The sequence below is a fragment of the Daktulosphaira vitifoliae genome, unplaced genomic scaffold (assembly GCF_025091365.1).
Source record: "Daktulosphaira vitifoliae isolate Bord-2020 unplaced genomic scaffold, ASM2509136v1 Scaffold_5, whole genome shotgun sequence".
NCBI classification, from domain to species: Eukaryota; Metazoa; Arthropoda; class Insecta; order Hemiptera; family Phylloxeridae; genus Daktulosphaira; species Daktulosphaira vitifoliae.
In genome coordinates, this window is record NW_026099576.1 from 31096853 (window position 1) to 31114122 (window position 17270).

The 17270-nt window shown below is 26.2% G+C and overlaps 1 protein-coding gene across 4 annotated transcripts; it reads right to left on the reverse strand.

Moving 5' to 3' along the window:
- Positions 1-1088: 1088 nt before the first annotated feature.
- Positions 1089-15295, reverse strand: LOC126906904 (ATP-binding cassette subfamily G member 4). Of its 4 annotated transcripts, none has more exons than XM_050687832.1 (10): positions 15044-15295; positions 7461-7581; positions 5817-6006; positions 5425-5570; positions 4308-4672; positions 4041-4228; positions 2948-3116; positions 2777-2877; positions 2529-2684; positions 1090-1766 (listed from the first exon to the last, which is right to left on the reverse strand). In XM_050687832.1, exons 1-10 carry the CDS (start codon positions 15102-15104, stop codon positions 1425-1427), a joined length of 1839 nt encoding a protein of 612 aa, XP_050543789.1. In that variant the 5' UTR covers positions 15105-15295; the 3' UTR covers positions 1090-1424. The 4 variants fall into 4 exon arrangements, with proteins under 4 accessions (XP_050543791.1, XP_050543789.1, XP_050543793.1 ...); XM_050687836.1 differs by lacking the exon at positions 15044-15295 and adding an exon at positions 7280-7371 and having other exon boundaries at positions 7461-7580; XM_050687834.1 differs by lacking the exons at positions 7461-7581; positions 15044-15295 and adding an exon at positions 6851-7060 and having other exon boundaries at positions 1089-1766.
- Positions 15296-17270: the final 1975 nt, after the last annotated feature.

A 17270-nucleotide genomic window follows, 5' to 3' on the forward strand; every position in this document is an offset into this window, starting at 1 on the left:
AATAAGTTCTCCGTTTCCCGTAAATGGAGGAAATACCCCAAAAAAATACATTTTAATAATTGGTAATTTTCGACATTTTTAAAACTTTTTTTCTTGACGTAAGTCCGAATTTTCTTTTCCGATTTTCAACAGTTAATCGCTGTTGTCTTCGCATATTAAATTAATAATAAGTTATAAGCTCAGATATGTAATTAGATGTGATGTAAAATACCAATTGTCCCACACGAAAATTTTTTGAGACATTATTATTTTACATTTGATCTTTTGTTAATGAGTTGAGTGATTCATAAATGCCCAGAGATGAAAAAACAGACTTGTACAACCACTTCCCACACTAGTATAAAACTATTTAAACATAAATATTTCTATAAAAAATCCATTTATATTATTTTAAAAGTGAGAGAGAAAGAATAATAATTTTTTTTCAATTATGAGAATACATTAATAAGAAAAAAATAATATTATATGATTTGTAATTTTAAATGCTCGAGTCATAACATAGCCTTGTATACAGTAATGGATTGAAAGATGCGTTCAGAAAGTCTAGAATCCCAGACACCCATTACATATTTCCAATATTGTATTTATATTGCTCGTAATCGAGTGGTTTATGATAAACCGATCACTCTGTATTATAAATAAAATTAAACTCCGATATTTGTTAATACATTTTAAATAAATATTATTTTCAGAACCTCCCTAAAAAGAAAGTGTTACAAAACTGTAATTGATCCAACACATTAATACATTATCTATTAAGAAGTATATTTTTCAAGAATCGTCTATAATTGCGCATTTAAGACACTGCTATAGCGTAGCCAAGGGGAGCTAAAGGGACTGAAGCTCCTCCATTGGTCAATTATTACTATTATCAGTATAACACTTTTGTGCAAGTAAGACTATGTGATTAGTCAAAAAATAAAAAATGGTCCTTGTCCTCCAACCAAGTAAAAATCCTGGCTACATCATTGATACGCTATCTAACACTCAAGAAGAAATTATAATTATTATAAAACAAGTATTTGTGAAAATTTTTTTTATTTAAGAATATAAAAAACTATATTTACAGTGATTAGTCAAAATTGCATATAACTAATTTATATTAAATGACTTAGTAGACATTATAAAAATATAAACAAAAACCTCTCACTGTATTCAGTTCAATTTGATACAAGGTTATTGAGAAAAAAACTTATTTAATTCTCTGTATAAAATATTTTAAATATGTACACAAAAAAATAATTTATTTAAAATGTTATTAAAAAAAAAACTTAACTATAAGGTCAGGTTGATCACTCGTCAATTTTTTATATTAGAGGACTCAATGCGATAAATAAAAAAAATATAGAAAATACATTTAATAATAATAGCTATTGAAAAAATGTATACATAACAGGTATATAAAAAAATAATTATTGTTATTTTTATGTTTTGACTCTTAATCGAAGGGTGAAATAAGTAATTACTCTAAAAACAAGAAGAATGATGACGAGCTTGATAATTTCAAATAAAGGATCATCTCTACTTAAATTTAAATAATATAAAAGAGTTTTTGGGTTTCTAAAGTGACAATACTCGGATTCACAGTTTAGAGGTTTACGACCCATGCCGAAAACTGTAAGCACTAGGCCAATCACACCACACCTCAAAAAACTGGCCTGCATGATTTGGTCCATTATCCACGGTACCTGACGTGCAAAGTCAAATCCATAAATTGCCAACCCTAAGAACGGAGCAATGATCATTGGCCCAACTGCACTGCCATTCTGAAATACCAATTATAAATTTGATTAATATAATAATCCCTCTTATGAGTCATAATGTAAAATTTGAATTTTTAACATAACTTTATTCGTTTATTAGACATAAGACTTTAAAGTTTCGAATTTTCAAGTTAATATATGTATGTAATACAGCAGGGATAACAAATACAGGTAGCTAATTGCTTTTTTACGTCGCTATTCGCAGAAACGCAGCGTTTATTGTCAATTATGACCTAATCGACAGATATTATTTCTCTATTACCAATCGATGTATTTATAAATGTTAACTCACTAAAATGTGCCCTACTACCATACTTTAAGTATATCTGTTGATAAAGTCATAATTGATAATAAACGATGCGTATCTGTGAACAGCGACGTTGTAAAAAAGCAATTAGCTACCTATATTTATTATCCCTCATGTATTACACACATATATTAACTTGAAAATTTGAAACTTTAAAGTTTTATATCTAATACACGAATAAAGTTATGTTAAAAATTCAATTTCCACTTACTATTAAAATTAAAACTCATACATTTTATTAAAATTAAAATATGTGTCCCTATTTGAAAAAAACATAGTTGACACCAATAAAAGGTTTGGTGTATAATAATAATAATAATAATAATTCAAGAATGATGTGTAACTAATGGTAACCAAAAAAACAATATTTCCAAATTATTTTTATTTTGTTAGTAATTGAGTGGGGCTTAACATAAAAAAATCATCCTATATAATATACTATATATACTGTTAATTACCGTAACGTTGAATATAGATGCGACCAAATATCCCATTCCTTCGGATACAAAACCGACGAGTAAACTGATTACGCTGAACACTAAAAATCTTTTGCCTTCTAAAGGCAGTCCTGACATAAAATATACACACGTAGTGTATATTTGACTGAAGAGTATCTATAAAACAAATGTTTCATTCCATGTTTATTATATGTGTTATGGAATGTATTTTTGTAAAAGTTCATCAAAAGTCATTCTTCAATACTCACAATAGACGGTACTTTTGAAAGCTGAAGTGCTAGATAATATGGTCTCAAACCATACCATCTATTAAAGTATTCTTGTTTTAATAACTTCACTTCAGACGGAACTGAAAATAATAATATTTTTTATGTAACTAATATCTATTATTCATTCACTGTTAGTAAATTGAAACATACAGGCGAGTACTTGCACCATTGATTGAGTAAAGGCATGGAAGAGTACGTTTCCCATACAAAACTTCATGTGATTGAAAAATTGAGTACCATCGTTGGCCATACCAAAAAACACTATGCCCACTGCTAATCCGCAAACGAGATGATGGTAAAATTGAATGTTTAAGCCAACCTAAGTTATGATAAAAAAATAGACTTTAATTTATTTTAACAACTTTTTGATGGCACATGCATGTATATCCACATAAATATAATATGTAGTTATCATTTTTAAATAAAAAGAAAAGACTGAAGGGAATATAAAAGAGACTATAGTAGTATTTAAAAGTCATTACAATAGTCTAAATTTTATTCCATACACAAGTTTTATTGTTTCAAAACTTAGACGGTGCGAGGATATTATGATTTTTTTTTTTTTTGTAATGTTAATTTACGTATTTGCAAACCGTTACAGCTTATGAGAATCACATAACTAATACGTTTAAATAAAAATATATCCAGCTGTTAAAAAAGATGAATATAAGTTTTGATTGTCAAGGAGCATAATTTTAAATTTACCCTTTAATTGTTATATAAATTTTTCTGCTTTAAGTTAGATGAATATCTTATGAAACAAATGCACCCTCGATAAAATCAGGAAATCCTTGCCTCAACCTTAACAACCCAAAGTGGCAAGAGATACCAACTAAGCTACAACTGTACAAAAAAATATTCCCTTTAGAAATTTAGCCATCCTAAAAAGAAAGTCATAACTACTGCATGATAATGTATTATATTAATCGTTGCTAAATGTCAATATGGTCATACTACCCCTTAAAGGTATAAAGAGTTCATTTTTTTCATTTGATATTTATTATAGTTCAAGTACAGCTTGTAGTAGTGGTTAAAAAACATTTGTGATTTAAAAAATTAGCAATAAATAAAAAGTTATTACACATAAGAGATAACTAGAAGGACATTATAGAATTATAATAAGGTAGTATACTCTAAATCAATTAAAGTCAAGGAGTCGATAAAAAGATGGCAAACAAGATGACGATTATTATATTATTACTCATACATTCGTGATTAAATGTATCGTGTATAAATGTCGTACCTTGTTTCTATAAAGTTGCAAAACCATTCGCTTCCACAGGGTCAAAAACTGCGACCAACTCGATGTCGGGAAGTCTATACACCACGTTCTAGAATTTTTTTCTTCTTCAGATATATCCTTGTAATTGATGGATGGCAGTGGAAGTAATTTCGTAGAACTGATATTACCATTGAGCTCCGAAAAATTACCTAGATAAATTCGATCGTTAAAAAAAAAATCATTCCTTTTGAATTTCACTATAATAATGCGTTAACTGTTATACACTACCACTAATTAGATTATAACAGCCATTTTTTTCTTTTTTCATTTTATACAAGCAAATTTTGCCGTTATTTGTGGCCGCTGATAGCTTTGATATGTTTTGCGGTTCTTCGCCGTCTGTCAGTTCAATAATAAAATCGGCTGGATTGTATGTTAGCGGACAGTGTAGTCCTACAGTGGACAGGAACGGTACCAATTGATCTGTAGAGCCCTGGTACACACAGTACCCTTGGGACAGGACGTAAACATGATCGAACAGCTGAAACAGGCTGGCACTTGGCTGATGTATCGTACACACAATTGTACGGCCTTGATGTGCCAAACCATGCAACAATTGTATAGTATATGTAGTGGAGACATTATCCAACCCACTGTTAAAATAAAAGGTCATCTATTAAGTGAACATTTATTAAAATCGTATTTATTTATAGAACAATGGAAAAAATCAATGAATTATAATTTAAACATTATTTCTCACTCGTAGTTTTAATGTTGTTATTTTTTTTTTCCTATAATCTGATGATAATCTGATGATAATTTTAATATAATTATTATGAAACAAAAATAAATGATTACAATAAAAAATATTGAGGCGGATTCAGAGGAAAAAACATTTAAGACTTAGAAAACCAAAGAAAATAAATACATTAAAAATAATTTAATGTATTCAATTACATAGACAAATAATACATATTATTCATAATCATGATTAAAATTCACAAAAACCCGCGCAAATTAACTTATATCGAGATTTACTAATATTTGTAGTAATTTTAGAATAAAATTAAAATAAAAGATTACTTTAATAATAATATTGCATCAATATATTTATAAATATACCAAGAAGTACTTGAGCGTACCCAGCACTTCCTTAAGAGATACAAAATTAACAAGAAAATTTAACAAAATTACTTGAAACAATAAACATTTTATAATGTTAGAGTTTTAAAGGACTTAAATATTACTAAAAATTAGAAAGTACATTCGAAATCGAGAAACTTTGCAAATCTCATAAACCTGAAACCCGTGTTCTTTTTTCAATATTTAAAAGTATAATTATGACTAACTAAGGTATAAAAACATCAATACGTGTTGAATATAAAAATATAAACTAATACATTACCTGGTAGGTTCATCTAGAAAAATAATAGGAGGATTATTAATGAGTTCAAGAGCGATTGAAAGTCGCTTTTTTTGACCGCCCGACAAGCATTCTGTTCTAGTGTTCTTCGCTTCTGAAAGACCAAGTACACTTTGAATTTCGGAAACCTATAAAATAAATTACAATGTTTTTGAATGTTTAACAATAATATAATCAGAAAACATATAAACTAACAAACCAACATCATACATCTTTTCAAATACATGACATATTTAATTACTAGGCAACACTAAATAAGTGACAACTTGAAAATCCATTTTCTTTTTACTATTAAAAAAACCGATTCCCAACTTGTAAATAATTTCTGAAGCAATAATTTCATTAAATATTCCTCAAGCTACTTATTCACTTACTATCATTTGTTTTTCTTTAGTTAAAGTACTGTTTGAGAGTTTAAGTTCTGCCGCGAACATCATAATTTCATTCAGTGTCAACATAGGTTGAATTTTGTCCTCTTGCATAATATAGCAAGACATTTTACGAAATAATTTTTCATTCCTTACTTGAGAGTTAACTTTTAAAGATCCGTGTACACCTTTATGACTGAAAAATAATGCATAATAAACAACTGCAATTAAGATAAATCAAGGATATTTATTACTTAGTTTCAATAAATTATTTCCTATAAATAATAACAAAATAAGAAATAAAATAACTATCCATTGCAAGATTCGATGATGGCAGCTCTATTTTTCTAAATAATATCTAAACTATTAAATACAACCGAAATTTGAACCAGTGGCTGAATTTTCTTCTTCTTCTTTTTCCTTGCCATTATCCCAACTACTTAGGATCGGCCACCATTATCTTAAACTTTTTATATGTTCGTTCCTTATCCTATCTTCTGTAATCACTCCACTCATCCATCTAGGTATTCTCATCTCTGTTACACTTATTCTCTACTCTATTCTCTTGTCAACCGATCAACACTCTGAACCACACATCATAGCTGGACTCACTACAGTCTTATAGAACTTACCTTTAAGCCTCATTGGAATTTTCTTATCACATGAAACACCAGACGCTTCTCTTCACATCACCAACCCGTGAAAAACAGTATCTGAATAATGGTATTATCTCATCTAATAAGTTTCAAAATCTTCTTCCAATAAATATTATTTTATAGTCTAAATAAAATATCTCTAGGGATAATTTCTAAGAAAAATCCTTATTTTATAAAAATTGTAACAATCAATAGACATTTATAAAATCAATAAATTATAATAGATTTGTGTAAATTTTAAAAAGTATTGATTATTTTAAGAGTCAAACCAAAAATCAAATCAATAAATACCGATATTTATTGATTTGATAATCTTAGTTAATCAACGCCCGATATTACAGACATTTACTTAATGCCTGTAATTATTAAAATAAGTATTTTTACCCCAGAAGTATAATTTTATAAGCAGGTGGACTTGTATGATAAGCCTGAGACATTCAAAAATTATATTGAGTAGACCGGGTCTAGTTTTCACACGGGTTGGCTATCACAATGTTAAATATTCCAAAACTTAATGTAATCGATCATCTTAAGTATGCCAGAGTCTTATATTAGATTAAAATTTTAATCTGATACACCTAGAGTTAAATTGCATATTAATAAAAAGTACACAATTTTGGATTTTACCACAAAAAAAAAAAATGTTAATAACTTTTCAAAAAATAAATAGTGAAAAACAGACATTTAACAAAACGCTATTTTTTTTTTTTTTCAACAAGTGATTTTGTTATACTTTGGCAATTCAGAATAAAAAAGAACAAATTTTATATTTTAACATTAGTTATTTGACTCGATAAATATAATTAAAAATACCTATTTGATTTAGTGAATCAGTAGTATTTGAAGTGATATAAAAGAAGAGCTTTCTTGGCGATAAAAACCTTTGAGTACGGGTATAGTTTGCTCTATAAAATAGGATTTAATATTATCTTCGACAGGTAGTTCACTATTTTTCTACAGTAGTTTTGTAACGTCATATTAAGATATTAATTACTTGTAACCGGATAATGTGTTTAATAGACTGCTCTTTCCGGCTCCTGATGGCCCCATGATTGCTGCCAATTCGCCAGCTGCAAACCGCCCGCTGACAGATTTCAGTATAGTTTTTGTTGGCTCTAAAATAAGATAATAAAATATAAGTGGATAAAGTTACTTTACAAAATGTTAATATTATCTATGATTTTCGATAAATTTCAAAATCAAATTGTGTAGAATAAGTAAATCATCAGTAAGCAATTATCGGCCTGATGCATGTTTGGTACCGGCATTTAATTCCAGCTGATTTAAGGGCTTATAGTATAATTTATATATGTAATGAGGTTTTTATTAAAAGATGGTGATTTTAATAAAAACAGGGTACCCAGCCTCCTTTTTAAATCTCAAACTTTACCTGGCTCTCGGCTTGGAAGTATTTTAGTAGCCGGCTTTTACTCGGTTTTTACATACATTTATTACCCGGAACATCTCTATAATCTGTACTATAGATTATAAAGGGTCACATGGAATGATATATTTAATCTATCATATCTCTATGACCACTCAATCTTTTTTAACTTGACAGTTGTTAACTCGGTAATTGTCCATAATTATTTAAATTTACACTTGGAGATAAAATAATTTCTAGTGGCACCCAATAACTCAAAATTATCTCCAGCTAAATAGACTAAGGTTGCTGATGACATGTTTAAAAACTAAAATAAATAGTTTAAAACTTTCCGTAAGACCAATGTAAATTATGATATTCTTGGTAATGTAACATAACAACGCTGGATATCGACTATTCGAATATAATTTACCCCAATATGAAAAATTATTAAAAAAAATCGTTTTTTTGTATAACTAATCTGACGTAAAAGGTAAAACAATCAAACTAAAAATTGTGGATTTTGTCCCACTTCAAACCCTACACGTAGTATGTGTAATCGCAGTTAATATAAAAATATTAAAAAACAATACACATGTTTCATATGGTTTTTTACGGACACCTCCATAAATTTGCAAATCGCATAATTTACTATGCAGTGTGACACACGTGATAAATTCATACATTGTTCGGCGTATAGAAATTTCGATGTATATATTGTTTTCATTATCAGTCTGTAGTCACGTCTGAGTAATAAAGTAAACATGAATATGTATTATGTTTTAGTTGCTAGTCGTAGTTGAAGAAAGTATAGTCTTATTTGTACAATAACAATCGTATTCAATGGATCAAAATCGTTACTAGCCACAGTAAATTAATTATTTTACAAAATAGCTAACTATTTTTTCCAAATGAACATAATGAACTTGAACAGATAATCTGTAATAAATAAATACCATATCCTTGATAGTAAATAAATTAAATATAATATCCAATAATGAACTTTCGATTTATAAATAACAAGCAAAATGTGATGTTTCATAAAAAATATAATTAAACTATCAAATTGTTCTGTAACTATTGAAGCTTTAAAAAAAAGTAACCTTAACATTGCTTAATATTTTACTTACATAATAGCTCATTATAATATAAAAAAGAAAACAAATGGACAACATCTATATATTTTTAATACATTCACTTTTATTGCTAAAATGATAGCGAAAATATTTGAGTTATCTATTTATAACTGTTTAATAAGTAGACATTTAATACTTACAAGCGGATACGTAAATTAATTTAAAAAAACCCATATTTATATTTACAAAATTTTATCATTTAATTTACAACTATATTTTAATTTGTGCACAAAATATATTTGTAAGATTCAAAAAATACTCAATTGTTAGTTAGTAAATAATTAATTACCCTTTTAAACCCTTCTCCCAAATTTTTTTTTCTATATTATCAGTAGTTCTGATCGTGTACAGTAACTAGTAAGTCTGGATTTTATTATTATCTATTATTAATCGTTATAAAAATATCGTATCACTGTTCAAATAAAATATAAAAAACTCTCACTTTTATAACTATCTTAGATTATAACATCAAAACGCGAATTTTGTTACTATAGTGCTGATTGCCTCGTATTTTCTATAGTTTTAAAAAACATGTAAACGTTTCTTATGAAACATATACTAGACATAATTTATAAATAAAAAAAATCTCACGGAGATACTATTTTTTCAATATCAACTTGAACAAAAAGTTAATTTTGTATCTAACGCATTTCTAAAATTGTCAAGAATTAAAATGCTTTATTGTTTTATAAACGGCTATTTTAGGATACTCATTTTTTTAAATAATGTTTGTATAAACAATTATTTGACAAACAAACGAGAAAAATTCAAAATCAAAATTTTACTTGATATTCTTTATCCTAAGCGAATCCTTTTGTTTTTGAATACCAAATATTTTATAACCTCAAAGTTTTTTTTAATATTGCTACTAGCATATTTCAAACTAATGTTAAAATTACCATCGAAAACTGTGATTAAAAAATAGTTTTATAAATGTAAAATAAACCAAATTACATTGTGGTAAAATAGTCAATTAACTAAATGATCAACAGCTTAATAGATATTTTAAATTCTCATAAAAATGATGATGAAAATATTATAATTACAAAAAACGTTAACAACAAATATGCTTTTAAGAAAAGTAATTAGAAGCGAAAACAGATTTATTCAGTGAACAATAAACACAAATTCATTAAATATTAAGTATTTATTTTCGGAAAATGTTCAAATGAAATAATTTTATATATTTTTTTAATTATGTATTTTTATTTGTATAATGGACGATTAATTTTAATGAAAACCAACACTGCGTAAGTGTAAATGATTTCATATTTGACGAATTGGTGAGTAGTAATGGAGTAATTTGATAAAATTTTAAGATCAAACCTTATCGTAATTTATTGAGACAAATTTCTATTGGAAGGCTAAAGTTTTTAATCAGCGCTGAACATAAAGGTAAAAGCTTCACACGAAAACTTTAATAAAGTAACATTCTTTCAATATACACGTACATGAAAACTTTTTGCATACAAAGTTTTAACATTTTACTACTTTATAAATACTCAACCTTATAGAAAATTCAACATATTTAAATACTTATTAACTTAAAAAAATATTTTAAATCTTTTGTGTGTGACTTTTTCACTTATGTTATCGCTGATTTGAAAAACATTATATTAGTTGACTCTCAAAATGACAACTAGTATCTAAAAAAGGTAATTTTTTTAAACAGGACTTTTACCAATTAATTTATTACACAGAATATTTCATAATTTTTCATGATTTACTAGTTTAACATGAAAAAAATTAAATTAATAATGTGTCATGAAAAAATGTACATGAATATATTAATCTCTTGTAATCTTGACGTAGTTTTATTTGACGATTGACTTTCCGTTGACTTATTTTTTAATCTAGAACTCACCTTTTTTCTAATATTCAAAAAAATAAAAATTTTTTGAAATATATTATTATCTAGGAAATAATTGCATGTTCAAAAAAGCTAATTTTAGAAAAAGAATTTGTAAAGTGGTATTTTTTAATTTTAGATGTATTAGTTTTCAAAATTTCTATTCAAGCAATGCATCATATGTTGTATAAATAAAACTATTATGATGATATACTCAAAAACTCTTAAAACTAACTTTAGAGAGTGATCAGAATCCTCAATCAAGAGCTTAGATCCTTCGATTATGAATTAGTTTCCCAAAAAAATTATAGGTGTATGTTGTCATATTTATGTGTAATTTTTGAAGATAAGGAGAAAATATAATTAACATCCTCAAAAATGTTATTCTAATAGGCGTCTAAGGATCCACAAAAAAAAATAATAAAAAAAAATTTAGTAGTATTATGTATTATTTATAAAATTAAGTGTCTCTATAAATTTTATAAATAAAAAACAAACTCACGTGTCAATAATCTATAAAATAAACTGTGTTCTTAATACTGGCATTCATAACAATTTATTTTGTAAAATTTTTATAATATTAGAAGATTACGTAAATTAACCAAGAAAAAAGTCAAGACTTTTGCTCTCTACTTATGGACGCTCATGTTTTAGGGTGTCGGTTTTTTACCAGTTCACAAGTTTATTTAAAGTAATTAATTCAGTTCTGGTACCTGCAGTGGCGCAACTAGGAAGGTTTTAACCTTCATGAAATGATTTGCCATGTTTGAATTATTATTATTATTATATAACTAGTAAATTTTACTATTTCAATTGTATTTTTATCAATTATTAATATTTTTTTTTGATTTTAAATAGCTATTTAGAGTAAAATATTTTTCGTGAAAAAAAAAATAAAGATAATAACTCTCTCATATTTGCTCAAAATTATTTTCTAATTGCGCCACTGAATACTAGACATATTTTCGTAGTTTGTATATTTGTTCGTGCAAATAAATCAATAAAAAGAAATGCATTAATTTTATTAAAAATACAAGATACTGATTGTTGACAAATGCTGAACTGCTAAAGTAAACACTATCACAATTTAAAGTATTTCCTATTAATTCAAATATAATTTATAAGAACTGCAACAAGCTTATCAGTTTTCATTTTATTTTAATTAAAAAAAAAAAATACATAATAAATATCAACTCTATTAATAAAATGTATTGTTATTATTATAGTTCGAAAGTCAATGATAAACATTACATCAATTTCGTTTAAGAGATTTATTTCAACCTTAACCTTTATGTCAAATGATTAATATATAGTGACTTTAATATTATTAAAAAAACGAGGAAAGTATTCAATATTTATAAATAATAGTGGGTATTATTTATGATATAAAAAGCGAATTTCTTATATAAAAAAAAATAATTTAATAGTGCACACAATGCCATTGGCTTGTAAACAAGTGATTTTACGAAGGTTTTAATTAAAATACTTAACAGAATTCTTAGCCAGTGTAATATGAAATCTTACAAATAGTTATTCATAAATGACTACAAAAAAACGAATAACAAAAACTCATACAAAAACACAAAAGACATTTTTGATATTTACATAATATTCAAATTAAATAAACAACAATTATTAAAAACGAAGATATTATCTACTCCTAATAAACGTGAATCACATTAGTGAATATATTACATAATAAACGGTCAATTATAAATATATTGTAAATAAACAATCGCTCAGGAAGCTACAAATTAAATATATAGGTGCATAATCGAGCAGCAACAAAAATGTTCACTTAATTAATTAATTTTTAGTTAATCTAATTCTGATACATATTAAATTATTTGACATTATTATTCATGTGACATAAGTTTATTCGCATATTTTTAATATATTTGCTACCTATAATACAAATGACAAACTTAATGATAAAAATGATTAAAAAATAGTAATTTAACTAAAAATTAAATTAATTTTTTTTATTTCTCTCATTTAATTGTATGAGAAAAGTGATTTAACCAAATCAAAGTTATAAATAAAAAAAATGACGCAAATATATAAACAAATCTCTTCATAAAATTTAATAAGAAAAATCATGACAAAAATTTTGTTTAAAATGACATTTCCAAATAACGAAGACATTTTAGCTTAATAGTAGCAATTTTATATAAAAAAAAAAATAATGAGTAATTATTTATTTTAATATATTATAGTAATTTTTATACTTAAGTAAAAAAAGAAATCGCTATAGTAGCGATATCAAATAATTGAGTGAGTAATACTTGAAAAATTTAAACAACCAATTAGAGATTATCTGAGATAATGATACAGTTCCTCATAATTGTACTTAGTATGTTGTAATTTAGGATGCAAAGATGTATGTATCAAAGGTAACGGTAGAAAATAGTATATAGTAATAAATAATAACAGTAATAGTAAATGACGGGAATATGACATAATCTTAATAACCGCTAAATCCAAATGAGAAGAAAAATAATAATTCAAGATAAAATATCTTCGTTTTTTACACATTATAAAAACAGTTACGAAAGGACCTTTTTTTTTCTATTTATCAGAAAATTTATTTACAATCTATTCAACAAGTACATTAAGTAAATTTGATGACAGCTATTATATACATGACAATGAAATTGACGTTTATGGGAAGACACTCAGCAGTGACACTCGGCTAGGAAGTTAAAAAAAATAAATAAATAAAATAAATAAATTTTTTAATATTAGTTGTTGTAGAAGGTCTCTAGGTCATCTTCTTTTTAATCTCCTAAGAGCATTATCGGGAAGGGAGGGCGAAGATAGTTGCTTTATTAGGGGATTAAAATAAGTACTTAAATTTGAATGGAAATTGAGTAGAGCGATTTTACTAGTTGGTATGTTTAAGTCTTTATGTAAGTTTTTATTTGTAACATACCAAGGGGCAGAGGTTATTAGGCGCAAACAAATTGACTGGAACGCCTGGATATCGAAAGGACCTAAAACCAAAATTCTTCTATATTTATACCTTTGATAAATACAAATTTATAATATTTAACCATTTATATCGTTATAAAAGCAAAATTGAAGCAAACATTTTATATTTTTTTATACATTATTATTATTAGTACATAGAAATTTTCAAAGTTTACAATGATTTCTCACAGAATCTTAAGTAGAATTTTAATCCTTGAAGTGTTTTTAATAGAAACTGATCATATCTTAAGAAACACAAAAATTATTTAGTATTATTTATTATTTTTTCGTTTCAATATAACTTGTTCTCTTTTTCAACATTTTTATAAAACACTAAACAATTTTTTTTTCATTTTAAAAATATTAATAAGTTTTCGGAGATACTTTGAGATCAATTTAACAATATATCTAAAATGAAAGCCCCACTGGTACAATAACCAGAAACATTCAATTTTAAAAAAATTTTAAGAGAAAATTATAATAAATTCGTTTAAAACGCAGCACAAAATGTTAGTTACATTTTATTCTAAATACACGGAAAATTGATTGTCTGTTGCACCTTTACATAAGGCAGTATCACCATACTAATTATAATCATGTAAAAAAGTAAATTTTCAAATATAGTGGACGTACCTGGTTATTTAATCAGTAATTTTAATTCTTAAATAGTTATACAAAAGACAAAACAACATAAGTGAATGCTGACCCATGTTAACGCACTTTGAAGTACGTTCTGTTATTTAAAATCATATTTTTCAAAATTGGGTAAAAATACATTACTTTGTTTTGATTTGACTATAAAATTAAAAAAAATGGTAAATTCATAGGTTTACTTAACATTGTAATAAAAAATTTAATGGATAAATATAGTTTTTGTTCAATCAACTTAATGAACCTCAGAAATTTCACTTTTAATAAAAAGTATCCCAATTTTTACACAAGTGTACAAGGAGATTTTTTTTATACACAGTGTGAGGGAAAATGTTGGTAAATAATGATAGAAATGTTATATTTTTTGTGTAGGAATATTTTGATACTTTATATCAAAATTACAATACTTGAATGTAAAATTAACATGTATATTAAATATATCATACTGAAGTATCTGAATTTTTGGATCATTTTTACAATGTAACGTTCATATAAATAATTTCAAAACATTTATATTAGATATTTGTTTAACGTCGTTTGAAACTAAAAGTATTTTCATTACTCTTTGTACTGTAAAATTACATAATTTCTAAATTAAAAAAAAGTACCTCCTCTTCTCCAAAAAGGTGGTTTCACCGTGTAAGTCAAATCTTCAAATTGGAGATCCATGTTTAAGGAATTTTTTTTTTTTTATTGAATAAAAAATAAAGGCACACTAAAGCACCACAAATATGAAAAATATAAAATTGTCTAGCATTAGATTTCTCATAAATTAACCACTAAGAAAACGATGACCATAACGTACATGAGTGATATCAACGAGAGTAAAAGCGGCACTGGGCCGGCCATGGTTGTGATAATATGTGCTGCATTAGTTTTACATCAGTGAAAGAAGGAGAAAGGGGAGCCTTGACACTGTCCCGCGGTCTATCTGGTTACTGTTTGCATGGCGATGTCCGGTCGGATGGCGTACTTGCCGATGAGATTAGATCGTCCGTATACTTTTGTTTGGATCTCCTAAGTAATAAAAGTAGAAGGGTCACGTGGATTGTTCTTAACTTTTGTCTATCGAATGATTAAAAATGTTCAAGTTGTTGTTGATTCACCTCCATGAATTAAATTTTATTTTTTCCTCAAATGTTCATTGTCTACCGAAACAATAAGTTAAAAAAGCATTTGTTTATCATTGTTAAATTGGTTTTGTTCACTATTGCAATGGCCTTCTTTTTATTGCAGATCAAAGGTGTATACTCAAACTTCAATAGAGTCTGAAAATAATAAATATTTGTTATATTGGGTTTAAGGTCATCCGTAAATAATGACATTGAAATAGTCAAAACAATAAAAAGTTTTCTCTTTTTGCAAATAAATAAAATAGTTAGGGTTGGCGAGATTGAGATTTATATTTATCTATCATTCAAGTAAATAGTTTACCCTCAAATTCCAAGTATAACATCGTGACTGTTTTTCAAAAGCTAACGTGTCAATTTTAGAAATTTTTCAGCAAAATCAAAGGTTGTAACAAATTATCAGTTTCGTTGATGAAAATGTTCTATAAGACATTTTCATCAGAAACGAAAATACAATTTTTAAACTATTCGTCTTGTCATAATATTTAAAAGTCTAGTTAATCAGTTAAAACAAATAAAAGTTTACATTTATTCAAAGATTTTTTTTTATCTAATGAAAAACTCAGAAGAAACAGATTTGTATTCGTGTTGCCCAATACCGCCTAAATAAATTTTTTTTAGTAGTAACGTAAAAGAAGTATTACTAAAGCATTACTACAGAGAAATCTCATTTTTTAATGAATTATGTAATTTAATTAAGTCTTTTAAGTAATAAATAATTTAAACACCTATTAAAGTAATTTGAAGTAAAGTAAAATGATTGTTACATAGAGTGATCAAATTTTCAATGAGTAACAAGACGATTAACAAAGGTGTTAATGTTTGTCCTCCCACTTTCTTCTAATAATAATTAGTCACTACCAATTAATGAAAACGTACCAATACTAAGATATCACTAAATGAATTAGGTAACTCTGTAAATATTATATAATTTACGCGAATCCATTGGAACACATAAAACAACACTTATATTCCAGTTTTGTATAACAAATAATAAATTGTTATATTAATAGATTAAAATGACACTCGTAGAGGGGTAGGAGGCATCCTAAGTATTGCCATTGCATTACTTAGGATTCATCATGTCACTAACAGAAACAATAAAGAAAAAAAAACATACAATCCTAGTTACCAAATCTTTTGATTTAAATTTGAATTTTTTTGTTAATAAAAAATAGATTCTACGGTAACTGTAACTAACAAAATTTTAAAAACCAATAGCGATATTTAGATCGGTTTTGTACGGTTCACGGATAGAAAACATAAAATGTTTTTTTTGTTTATTTCTATGACGATCCCAAATAGTTAATAACATTAATAATAAATTTATTAATTTTCAAATAAGAGAGATATTATTAATAGGTAAATTGATTAATATTAGGCAGTAATTAGTGTACGACAGTATATAACAATTTTTTTTGGGGGGAGGGTTGGACATTTTTTTTTAATTCAAACAAAAAAAGTGGCAATTTTTAACAACGTGCCATGGATTTTGTATTAGATAACATGTTACAATTTTTATTATCTTTCATTAAAATCGTATTGAAAACGACATATTGAAATAAAAATCTGAAATGTATATTTTTTTAAAAAAAATAAAATCACAAAGAACTATTTTATTGGATTTTTTTTAAGTTGAAAACTTGAAAAAGTCCACTCGGTATATTTTAGTTGGGTTATTTCTGAACACCAGTGCTAAGTTAAA

Excerpts from the sequence above, each read along its gene's own strand:
- LOC126906904 (XM_050687832.1), bottom strand. The coding sequence starts at position 15,104 with ATGGATCTCCAATTTGAAGATTTGACTTACACGGTGAAACCACCTTTT. Across the intron at positions 7,582-15,043 it reads ACCTTTTTGGAGAAGAGGAG|AGCCAACAAAAACTATACTG; the intron begins GTACTTTTTTTT and ends ATCTTATTTTAG. Across the intron at positions 1,767-2,528 it reads CATCTATATTCAACGTTACG|AATGGCAGTGCAGTTGGGCC; the intron begins GTAATTAACAGT and ends TTGGTATTTCAG.